The following is a 12,452-nucleotide window of genomic DNA, read 5'->3' as shown; positions in this document are numbered from 1 at the left end:
CTATGCTACCAGAGCTCCCAATTCAGGCACTTGCCTGCTAACCAGAAGGCTGGCGGTTCAAACCCACCAGCCACTCCTCGGAAGGAAGGTTGGGCAGTCCTACTTCCGTAGTGATACTGCCTCGGAAACTCAAGGAGGGGTCGCTATGAGTCGGGGCCGACTCGATGGCAAATAACAACAAACAACAACAAACCTAACAGATTTCATATTTTAGTCTTTTTAAAACTTGTTTTTGTTTATTATAATAAAAACAATAGCTTTTCCTCTGTCTAATGTTAAACATTTTACAGATGTGAATGTGTGTATTTATAAGAATGTGTCTGAATCAGGTTTTTAGCCTTAAAATACTGGCCTGTATACAAAATATACTTAGCTACTACAAAAGTGGAAAAATGCTGTTTAATTGTTCAGTTTGTAAGTTTTTATTTGATATAAATGTCTCTTTGATGGTTTTAGAATTAAAATTTTAAAGGTTGTAAAAGGGCAGATATAATGTACTTGCTGACATCTAGCATTTTGCTTTATAAGCAGCAAGCTCTAAACATTAACTGGTGATTCAATACAAATTTGACTTGCATTTTACTACTACTATCTTTGTAGTAGTAACTAAGTTATTTCATTAACTAAGAAATAATTAAACCTGAGACGGTCCTCTTCTAAGAGACTGGATTTAAAATATCTCTTAAAATTTAAAATATTCAAGATGAATTTGTCTTCTGTACTTATTATGAAGTCATAAATACTTTATACCTGAGTCCACTTTACTAGTTCTCCAGTTATTTGGTGAGTGTTATAAATTAAAAAAAAAAAAAAAAAAAAATTGGATACGCAAAAAACCTGAATTAAAACTTTGCTTTTTTTTTTTTTTAACTTTTTCAAATACTGCATTCAATAACATTAAGGAGTTGACCTATTGGTGGACCAGCCATTCACTGTTGAAATCCTGACGTCTTTAGTGGAGCTAACCCGCTTTGAGACTCTGACTCCACGATTTTCAGCTACTGTTCCTCCATGCTGGGTAGAAGTTCAACAAGAACAGCAGCAAAGGAGGCATCCTCAGCATTTACATCAACAACACCATGGAGATGCTGCTCAGCATACTAGAACTTGGAAATTACAGACTGACAGGTAATGCTTTCTTCTATGATATTTAATTTTAAATCCCTATTAAATATTTGTTAGAGAAAACAACATGTTTTAGGTATATTTCTGTTACTCTTAACTTTTACATATTAATGACTTTTTTGTTTTTATTTGTCATATTGACTTTAGAATTGCTATGTTCTTATCCTTTAGTTGTGGGTTAAAATAGTAATCCATCATTGCATTGAGTTTGTTTATTCATATCACACATTTATTTAGCAAATATTTAAATGCTTATTTGTGCACTCTTTACAGGCACAAGTAATGTGGCTCCCATGGAATTTATATTCTAGTGAGGATAGATAGACCATAAACAAATGTACAGACTGTCCTTTGGTTATAATTGCTGTGAGGAATGTTAAAAGAGAATATGGTGATAGACTAGTTGCTGGGGGTGTTTGTGTCTACATGCATATGTGTTTGTGTGTGTGTGAGATATAAAAGATTGAAATGTGTACTGTATTTTTTATACAGGGAACCAGAGAAAAACATAGAGACATTAATTCAGGCACAGTAGCGAAGATTCTGAGGAATATATTTTATGAGTTCTCAGAACAGCAAGATCGACTGGTGATGGCAGTGAATGTAGGAGAGAAAGGCAGGAGATGAGGTCAGAAAGTTAGCTGGAAGCCAGATCATGAAATTGATTTATAGGCTGTGGTAAGACTTTTACCCTGAGTGAGATGGGAAGGTGCTTAAAGGGTTTTGAATACAGGAGTGATGTGATATGATTTATATTTTAGAAGGATTACTGTGACCATGACAATAGATTATGAATGGTTGTGATGGGGGATAGTTAGAGAAACAAGGATTCTAATTTGAATGCCATTGCAGTAATCCAGGTGAAAAGATAGCATGGACCATGGGGATACTGATTAAGGTAGTGAAAAGATTGGTTAGATTCTGGATATAATTTGGAGGTGGAAGTAATAGGATCTGCTTATGTACTGAACTTACAGTGTGGGAGAGAAGAATAAAAGATGACTCTTAAAGTTTTGGCTGGAGCTGATTGAAAAATAGAGTTGCTGTTTTTTTGAGATTGGAAATGAGTAATCAGGTAGCTTGATTTTATTCATGATAAGGCTTTTGACTACTAACCAGAAGGCTGGTGGTTCAAATCCACCAGCCACTTCTCAGAAGGAAGATTGGGCAGTCTCTTTCCGTAGTGATACTACCTCGGGAACCCAAGGAGGGGTCGCTATGAGTCGGATCCAATTCGACGACAGTGAGTTTGGTTTTGTTTGGAGTAGGCATTTGAATGAGGTAAAACTGAGTGGAAAAGTATGGTTTGGAGATTTTAATTTTTCAGCACTTGTATGACATTTATAAGGAACAAAAGTTAATTGCAATGAACATTTCTTAAGACAAGTGTAAATTAAGGTATGGTAATTTATTGCCCCAAGTTTAACTTTTCCATTGAGAGCTGCTTAAATTTTCTCCTGATCCCATTGAAAAATACTAAATTGTCAGAGACGACAAATCAAAAAGTATGAAAGGTGATATTAATGATAATGTTACTGTGGCCAAAGAAGGATTTTTGATTTTATTTAGCATTTCTCCCTCTTATTTGCAGCAACAGCTGGGATGAACATGTATTTGAATTAGTTCTACCTAAAGCTTGTATGGTTGGACATGTGGACTTCAAATTCGTTTTGAACTCAAACATCACCAATATTCCACAGATACAAGTGACACTTTTGAAAAATAAAGCTCCAGGCTTAGGGAAAGTCAATGGTAAGAATGGATCAAAACTTATATTTGAATATTTTATTTTGTATTTGGTTTCTTTAAAAAAGAAAAAAGAAAAAAAATTCAATTTATCTGCCCAGATTTGACATCATTCCCCATGTCTCAGTGCTATCTGCCTGTCCCATATTTTGGTGATTTTATTTAGAAAAGTTAATTCAGAGAATGTTTCAGGATTTTTTAATATTCAAAATTTTCAAAATTGTGTAAGCATGAATAATTTAATAATGGTTTTTGGGAAGTGGGATTAGTTATTTTGTAAATTAGTTTTGCTTTTAGCATTACTATTCTTAGGCATTTGAGACTTCCTTGTGAACAGAACTTTGTTGAGGAAGTTACACATTCTTTTAAGGTTTGTTATTGAAGCCCAGCCTTTCATGTAAAGCCAGTCATATACCCATCTGTTTGTCTTCTTTTAAAATATAGAATTTGATATACTGAGTTATTAAAATAGATTGTACTCATTTAGTATATTAGGAATGAGGTATTAGTCTCAGTCTTTTCTCCTTAATAGGTCAATTAAAAAGGCTGGGGATAATTTCAGAGTAAAATGCCCTGTTAATCTTGAGCAATAGAGGTACAAATACTGAAACTTCAGAAATGTCTTGGCTTAAAAATTATATATGTATATGTGGGTTTTTTTTGGGGGGTGTGTGTGTGTGTGTATGCACATGCCTGTATATTCTTTTGAATCATGACAAGTTCTCATTTGGGTCTAGGACTCAGGCATTGGTACTTTAAAAAGCTCTGTAGGTGCTTATACTGTGCAGCCTAAGATAAGAACTTTAGTGTGGTTGCCAAAACATTATTTATTCAGGTAATATTTTACTGCCATCAGAAGAGAGAAGCAGTTAATTGAGCCTAATTTTCTTTCTTCCTTGTGAAAAATCCCAGTAGTTCTCAGTTTAAAGAGAATTTCAGATTTTTAGGCACATAAATCATTGATATTAAGCAAAATTAAGTTTACTAATATTTTTATCCTCTAGAAACAGCAGTAGATAGGCAGATCACCTTTCCTTTGTCTCCAGCTCTTAACATTGAAGTGGAACAAAATGGGAAACCGTCCCTGGTTGATTTGAATGAAGAAATTCAGCACATGGATGTAGAGGAATCACAGTGTGAGTTAAATTATAGAGCTGCTGTCCCTGACAGTAAAAGGAGTAGTGATCTGAATGCATCATGTTGGGCAAAGATTTCCTTATGGCTTGCAAAAACTTAGTTTTAAGAACACAATTAAAAAATAACCTGTAATTTTGCTTTGGCAATATGCTTCTTTAACTTTCAGCTCATCTTTTTGAACACAGCTGCACTAATTTTGCATTCTTATTATTTAATATTGTGGGCTTTGAAATGAAGTTACGGTTTCATAATTTTTATGAAAATCAAGGTGAAATATAAAATAATGTGGGACTGTAAAGCAACATACTATTGACACTTGCTTATAGTTCATTGGCAAGACAATGAATTCTTATTTGGTTACATCCTAACGTATGGTACTTTTGTGGTGGTATTACATATAAATGAAATGGATATTTGCTTATTAAATATTATATTTTAAATTATAACCTAAGTTAAAAGAAAAATATATTTTTATTTTTAGGTCTTAGATTATGTCCATTTTTAGAAGATCATAAAGAAGATATCCTATGTGGGCCAGTGTGGCTTGCTAGTGGCCTTGATCTATCAGGACATGCTGGGATGTTGACATTAACAAGCCCCAAACTTGTGAAAGGTAAAGTAATATGTTTTATACAAGTGATATTAATAATGCCACAATTTTTTTTAAAAAGTTCTTTTAACTCATTTCAAAAATGTAAGGTATTGTTTTGTTTGAGACTTTTATTAGAAATACCACTATTTACCTGGTGGATGAGGTCTTTTTTTTTTCATAAGTGTCATCTGTGTGGTTAAATGATATTTCTGAGCCTACTCTCTGTACTTGGTACTTTTTGAAAATAAAAAGTACAAGCTTTTCTGAGTAATCAAAGATTATATTCTGTTATTTTTTACTTTTCCCATGGCCTGTATCTTCAGAGTGTTTGTTGTGTTTGATGGTAGTATCATCTGTTAATAGAGGATTTTTTTAGAAGAATTTTAACCGCATTAAATACAATGATTTGAGTGTCTAATCATAATTTATATATACTTAATAATTAGCTATTAAATGCATAATAAATAGAAATTGCAGCAGTGTGACTTTATTTCAGCTTCTCTGTTTCAGGGGTGAATTAGAAAAGCCAATAAATAAAAACCTATCTCAGTTTCTAAAGAAAATTTGAGGGTTGGATGAAATTTAGAGATCCTTCCTCAAATCATGAAAACACCTGACCACCTAAATCACAATTGCTTTAGTTTGTGAACATTCTCTTCATAGTGTTTGTCCGTATTGACACATTTACAATTAATTGCAGACATACTATATATACAGTTTTTATTGTACTTACTTGACTACATCTCATTCATTTACTGAATTTTTCAAACCTCATGATGTGTTAGGCTAAATAGAGGGAAAGAGGGTGAGCAAAACTAAGAATATCTCTCCTCTCCTTTTGCTTAGAGTATAAGTTAGTTTAAGGGAGCTCTGGCGGTGCAGTGCCTAAGGCATTTGACTAGTAACCTGAAGGTTGGTGGTTTAAACCTGTCAGCCAGTCTGCAGAAAGATGGGGCGATCTGTTTCTGTTATGATTTACTGCCTCAGAAACCCAAAAGGGGTCTCTATGAGTTGGACTTGACTTGATGGCAGTGAATTTTGTTTTGGTTTTTGGATAAGTTAGTTTTGTTCAATGAGCATGTGAAATGTAAATTTTTACATGAAAGTTAAAATGTTGGTTGTCAAAAAGAAGTTAGAAGTATATGATGTTTATCTGGAAAGATTTAATAATGTAAAAGTATTAGTTTTTATTTACTAAGATTTATATCTTTCTCATCAATTCTCAACAAATCTTTGGAACTGGAGAAAATAATTGCTCGACCACTCCTTGGGTTTCCAAGGTGGTATCACTCTGGTAGTAGATTGCCCAACCTTCCTTCTGAGGAGTAGCTGGTGGGTTTGAACTGCCAGCGTTCTGGTTAGCAGTCATATGTCTTGGGCACTATGCTAGCAGAGCTCCTAATAAAAGAAGGAGACTGGTCAAAGAAATTTAGGTAAAGAAAATTGAGAGTGGTTTCTTTTGTCAGATACTAGAACATAAGATCCACCACTCATCTGTCAGTTGCCTTAACATAAAACAAAATCCTCACATCTGGAGCAATAAGCAGCATCACAGTAAAGGGAGGAAAGATTGAAGTTGTTAAAGATTTCATATTACATGGGTTCACAATCAACAGCCATGGAAGCAGCAGTTAAAAAATCAGATGTTGTACTGCACTGGGCAGATCCTCCTGCGAAAGACCTCTTTAAAGCGTTGAAGAGCAAAGATGTCACTTTGAAGACTAAGGTGCGCCTAACCTAAGCCATGATATTTTCAGTTGCCTCATGTGTATATGAAAGGTGGTCACTGAATAAAGAAGACCAAAGAAGAGTTGATGCTTTTGATTTGTGGTGTTGGCAAAGAATATTGAAAAATACCATGGACTGCCAGAAGAACAAATATCTGTCCTGGAAGAAGTGCAGCGAGAATGGCCAGACTTCATCTCACCTGCTTTGCTCATGTTGTCAAAAGGGACCATTCCCTGGAGAAGGATATCATGCTTGGTAAACTGCAGCATCAGCGAAAAGGGGAAGATTCTCAATGAGATGGATAAACACGGTAGCTGTAACGATGGGCTCAAGTATAGCAAGGATTGTGAGGATGGTCTAGGACCAGGCAGTGTTTTGTTCTGCTGTACGTAGCTCATTATGAGTTGGAGGCAACTTGACGGCACCTAACAAGAACAAGAACAAGAGCATAAGATATTAGAGCATTAAGAAGAGTGAAGTAGTGTGTAGTAGGCAGACAGATTAATAGAAAACACCAAAGGTACCTTTTGCAGTCATGGAAGATTTAATACGTGCTGAGGCAACTTTAGTGGTGTAGTGGTTAAAGCATTTGGCTGCTATCCAAAAGGTCATTGGTTCAACCCCACCAGCTGCTCTGTAGGAAAAAGATGAAAATAGTCAGGTTCTGTAAAGATTTACAGCCTTGGAAGCCCTATGGGACAGTTGTCCTTTGTCCTAAAAGGATCACTGTGAGTTAGAATCGACTCGGTGGCAGTGGGTTTGGTTTTTTGGTTTAAGGCAACAGTAAGAGTTCTAGTGGTCCAGTGGTTAAAACACTCCACTGCTAACCAAAAGGGCAGCAGTCTGAACTCACCAGCTGCTTTGTGGGAGAAATATTTGGCAGTCTCTTTCCATATAGATTCGTAGCTTTAGAAACTCTGTAGGGCAGTTCTACTCTATCCTTTAAGGTTGTTACGAGTCAGAATCATTGTGGTGACAGTGGGTTTGGTGTTTCGGTAACGCAGCAGTAGACTGATGATTTACTGGTGGGCAGGTGTATTAATGTGATGATTTTTTTCCCCCGTTTATTATGATTTGGGTAAGATTTTACAAAACAAAAATTCATTTTACTTTCAACAGTTCATACACATTTTATTTTGTGACACTGATTACACTGTGTGAGGATATTTTTGCAATGTGTTTCATTTATGGTATGGTCACAATTTAGTTAAAACAATGTAAAACACATGATACTGATATTAATATTTAAATTAGAGTTATTAAGTGAACATTTAGTATTCTAAATATTAAGCTAGTATTCATTGAGTTCTTCCTTTGTGCCAAGCACAGTTATAAGTGTTTTATGTAATGCTAAGGTAGAAGAAAAAAACACACTGCCATCAAGTGTATTGATACATAGTGACTCTATAGGACAGAGTAGAACTACCCCATAGGGTTTCCTAGACTGTAAATCTTTACGTAAGCAGACTGCCACATCTTTCTCCTGTGGAGCAACTGATGGGTTCAAATCGCTGACCCTTTTGTTGTCAGCTGAGCACTTTAACCACAGTGACACCAGGGCTCATAACTTTAAGGTAAGTGCTATTCTCATTTTACATTTGAAGAAACTAAACTGCATAGAGGTTAATTTGTCACATGCTTCATAAATGGCAGAGCCATTATTCAAACCCAGGCAGCGATTCCAAAGCCTGTGCATTTTTAACTGTTACAACTGTAATGTTTGTATGTATGTATGTTTGTTCATGTGTTTACACATATAGAAAAAAAGTATAAAGATACATATAATATGATTATCTGTGGGTGGTGCCTTAATGGTTTTTATTTTTCCTTGTATTTTTCTGCAGTTCAAAAAATTTCTGTGTTTAAAATGTTTAACTTCATTGATTTTTTTGGAAAAAACCACACCAAATGTTTATAACGGTCAAAGATTTCTATCTTAGGCTGTTCATAAAACCCTTGCAGTTTTTGTTAGCAATGTATTAAGGATGTTCACCCATAAACTCAAGCAGTGCAGTTTGAAAATTCAAGTGTATATTTCTTTTTGTTCAGTTAATTATTTAACTTGCCCTATGTAGATGAAAAATATTTTGCTGTTCTGGTGATTCAGTTATTTATCCCATTCTTTCTTCTAGGTATGGCAGGAGGAAAATACCGTTCATTTTTAATCCATGTCAAGGCAATGAATGAAAGAGGAGCAGATGAGATTTGTAATGGTGGTATTCGTCCAGTAGTAAGACTACCATCTCTAAAACATCAGAGTAACAAGGGTTATTCTCTTGCTTCACTCTTGGCAAAAGTTGCAGCAGGCAAGGTATGAAAGAGTATAACTCTGAGCTGTAACAGTGGAATTGTAAACACTATGGGGATGAGATATTTCACACACTGTTGAAAGTAGTATAACCCTTCATTGATGTTTCATTTACTACTTAGTTGTGTTTTTTTTTTTTTTCCTTTTTAAATTTGTATTGACTTAAAAATATGAGATATTTTGAATTAACTTTAGGAAAACTACTTAGCTTTTGTAAAGTATACTCAGTAGTAAAATTATATATTATACATAAATAATTTTTTAGAGTATAATACTTTTTTCCTAAGGTGTGAGAGTTTTTTGCCTTTTTGAACTTTGAAGAGCATAGTTCTTTTCTATGTCCTTTACTAGTAACCTACCACTACTACTACTACTACTACTACTACTACTACTACTACTACTACTACTACTACTTTTTTTTTTTCAAATACTATTTTATTGTCTCTGGTGGCATAGGGGGTAAGGCATTTGGCTATTAACCAAAAGGTTGGTGGTTCTAACCCAACAGCTATTCATTCCATGGGAGGAAGATGAAGCAGTTGACTTCCATAAAGATTTATAGCCTTGGAAACCCAGTGGGTCTTGCTCTAAGTTGGAACAGACTTGATGGCAGTGGTGTGTGTGTGGGTTTTTTTTTTTTTTTTTTTTTGGTATTGTCTTTTAGGTGAAAGTTTACACAATAAATTAGGTTCCTATTTAACAATTTTTATACAGATTGTTCTGTCATTTGTTATAATTTTCACAATGTATTAGCATTCTCGTTATTTCCATTCAGTTTGTTTTCTTTCTGTTGATATAACTTCACTTCCTTCTTTGCCTTCTTATCTTTGCTTTTGTGTAAATATTAACTATGGTCGCTTCTAGTTGATTATTTAAGGGAACACATTACTCTCAGGTGATATTGTTTGTTTTTTAAGCCAATCTATTATTTGACTGAAAGGTGACGTTCAGCAGTAGTGTCAGTTCCAAGTTCAAACATACATTTTAAACATACAGCTGCAGGAGTTCTTCTAGTGTCTGTCATCCAGTAAGTCAGGCCTTTTTTTTAGAAATAAGAATTTTGTTCTGTTTTTTCTTCTATTCTATCCATGACCTTCTGTTGTGTCCTTTGTCAGTATGGTCAGTACTAGTAGCTTGGCACTATCTATGAGTTCTGGTCTCAGGTTAGAAGAGGCTATTATTAGTCTTGTAGACTAATAGTTTCTTCTTTGAGCATTTGGTTTCCTTCATTCTCTCTTACTCCATATGAGTAGAGAATGAGTTGTATCGCTTACATGTTTTTAAGACGCCAGACACTACTTAACAAACTAGGAGATTATCTTTATGAACTACATTATGTCAATTGGCTGATTTTTCCCATGAGACTATGGTTCTAAGCCTTTTAACCTAGTAAACCAGTGCTGCAGGTTGTTTGGTAATATCTAGGAAGGCTTTGTAACTGCGTCACTTTTGTAATTTATCAATATGGATATAAATGCAGTACACACCAACGTGTATATACATATGCTCTGATGGTGTTGTGGTTAAAGCATTGGGCTGCTAACCAAAAGTTTAATGGTTTGAATCCACCAGCTGCTCTGTGGGAGAAAGATGAGGCAGTTTGCTTCTGTATAGATCTATAGCCTTGGAAATCCTGTGGGCAGTTCTGCTCGGTCCTGTAGTGTTACTGTGAGTTAGAATAGACTCAGTGGCAGTGGATTTAGTGAGTTTGCAGATACAGTTATACATGAACATGCATTTACTCCTATATGACTTCCTGTACATGTGTATGCATATATCCCTGCTTAACCATAGGTACATTTTTTGGTGGTTGCTACTGTTGTTGTACTATTGTATTGTTACTTCTTGGTATACTTCTTGATGTCTTTATTTGCCTTGTTCAGATTGTGCTGACTTTACTCATATTTGATATTATCTTTCCCATCACCAAAAATAACAAGTATGTGATATCTAAAGACTGATTCTCTTTTCTTTTCCCCTCCATCTCTGGTAACCATCAAAGAACAGTTATCTAATTTATCTTTTGGTACTCGTGCATTTGTAGTTGTGTTTGGTAATCTGATTTATGCAGAATATTAGGACCCTTAGCATTGTACCTGTGCTATCTTCCAGGAACCATATAGTTTTAGCTTTAACATTTAGGTCTTTGATCCATTTTGAGTTAGTTTTTGTTTATAGTGTGAGGTATGAATCCTGTTTCAATTTTTTGCGAATAGATACCCAGTTTTGCCACCTCTGGAAATGGTTTCTTCCCCACTGAATGGATTTTGACCCTTTGTTGAAGATGAGCTGCCTATAGATGGATAGGTTTACTTCTGAGCTCTCAATTCTATTCCTTTGGTATGTGTGTCTATTGTTGAACTAGTACCTGGCTGTTTTGATTAGTATTGCTATATCGTAAGTTTTAAGATTGAAAAGTGTGAGGTCTTCTGCTATGTTCTTCAATATTGCCTTAACTATTCAGCACTCTTTCTATTTCAAGTTGGACATCAATTTTTCTATTTTATTAAAGAATGTTGTTTGAATTTGGATCAAGTTTGCATTGTATCTGTAGGTTGCTTTTGGTAATATCGACATTTTCACAATGTTAAGTGTTCAGTCCATGAGCATGGTATATTTTTCTATTTATGTAGGTCTCTTTTAGTTTCTTGCAGTAAAGCTTTATGGTTTTCCTTGTATAAATCTTTTATGTCCCTGGTTAGATTTATTCCTAGGTATTTTATCTTTCTGGTGTCTACTGTAAATGGTAATTGTTTTTCTTGATTCCTGTTTGTAGTCCTTGTTTTGGTAGAGAGAGGAACCCAGCTGATTTTTTGTGTGTTATTCTTGGACCCGGCCACTTTGCTTAATTCTTACAACAATCCCAGCAACTTTTTTGTGGAATATGGGATTTTCTCTGTAGAGAATCTTCCTTCCTAATCTGGATACCCTTTATTACTTTTTCTTGCCTTATTATTCTGGCTTGGACTTCCAGTACAATATTAACTAAAAGTGGTGATTACCTAATTTCTGTTCTTAAGGGAATACTCTCAGTCTGTTTCCATTGAGAATAATGTTGGCTGTTGGTTTTGCATATATGCCCTTAATTATGTTGAGGAATTTCGTTTCTATTCCTATTTTTGCTGAGAGTTTTTATCAAGATGAATGTTGGATTTTCTTTTCTGTGTAGATTGAGATGATAATGTCATTCATTTCCTTTGTTTTATTTATGTGGTGAATTTATTGATTTTCTACAACTACTTAGTTTTTGAATGTTTGGAAGGATATAGGAACAGAAATTGGCAAGTAATTTTAGAGCTATGTCCTAGTTTTCATAGTTGATTTTCGGCCGCTTGTTTTGTACCACACAGATTGTCTGATATTGATTCTCCTGAATGTTGGAGGTTTTATTTCTCTTATCATCTTTGTTCATTAGCAGTGATAGCAGCAGTATCACTCTTAATATTTGTAAGGGTCTTCTGATTTTTCAGTGCACTTCTATGTACTTTATCTGATTTAGTCCTTAAAATAACTCTGAGGTAGGCAGGATAGTAGTTGCTATTTTTTCCATTTTTCATATTGGATGTGAGTGACCTTAGAGATTGTGGAGCTGGCATAGCTCATATATCTTGTAAGTGCTATAACTGGGACTTAAGGCTTAGGACTGGGACTTAAGGCTTAGGACTATGATATTTTAAAATCTTTAATCATTGTATTATTGCTTTTAAAACAATGATTGTGTTGTTACTTTTCTACCTACTTTGTTTTAATATAATTTATTTTATTTGTTGTTGTTGAGAATGTGCATAGCAGAACATACATTAATTCAACAATTTC

General features: G+C 34.6%; 1 protein-coding gene across 1 annotated transcript in view; it reads left to right on the top strand.

The window, feature by feature from the left end:
• The window catches only part of BIRC6 (baculoviral IAP repeat containing 6), a 366,321-nt gene that overhangs the window by 102,876 nt on the left and 250,993 nt on the right, over positions 1-12,452 (top strand). The window contains exons 12-16 of the mRNA XM_042780685.1: positions 903-1,128; positions 2,717-2,877; positions 3,876-4,007; positions 4,490-4,621; positions 8,461-8,639. Coding sequence (XP_042636619.1) covers positions 903-1,128; positions 2,717-2,877; positions 3,876-4,007; positions 4,490-4,621; positions 8,461-8,639 — 830 coding nt within the window. The remainder of the gene's footprint in view (positions 1-902; positions 1,129-2,716; positions 2,878-3,875; positions 4,008-4,489; positions 4,622-8,460; positions 8,640-12,452) is intronic.

This window comes from Orycteropus afer, unplaced genomic scaffold (assembly GCF_000298275.1).
Source record: "Orycteropus afer afer isolate SDZICR_OR568_19922 unplaced genomic scaffold, OryAfe1.0 scaffold00054, whole genome shotgun sequence".
Taxonomy (NCBI): domain Eukaryota; kingdom Metazoa; phylum Chordata; class Mammalia; order Tubulidentata; family Orycteropodidae; genus Orycteropus; species Orycteropus afer.
Note: the sequence above shows the minus strand (reverse complement) of the source record. Positions and strands in the feature narration are given on the sequence as shown.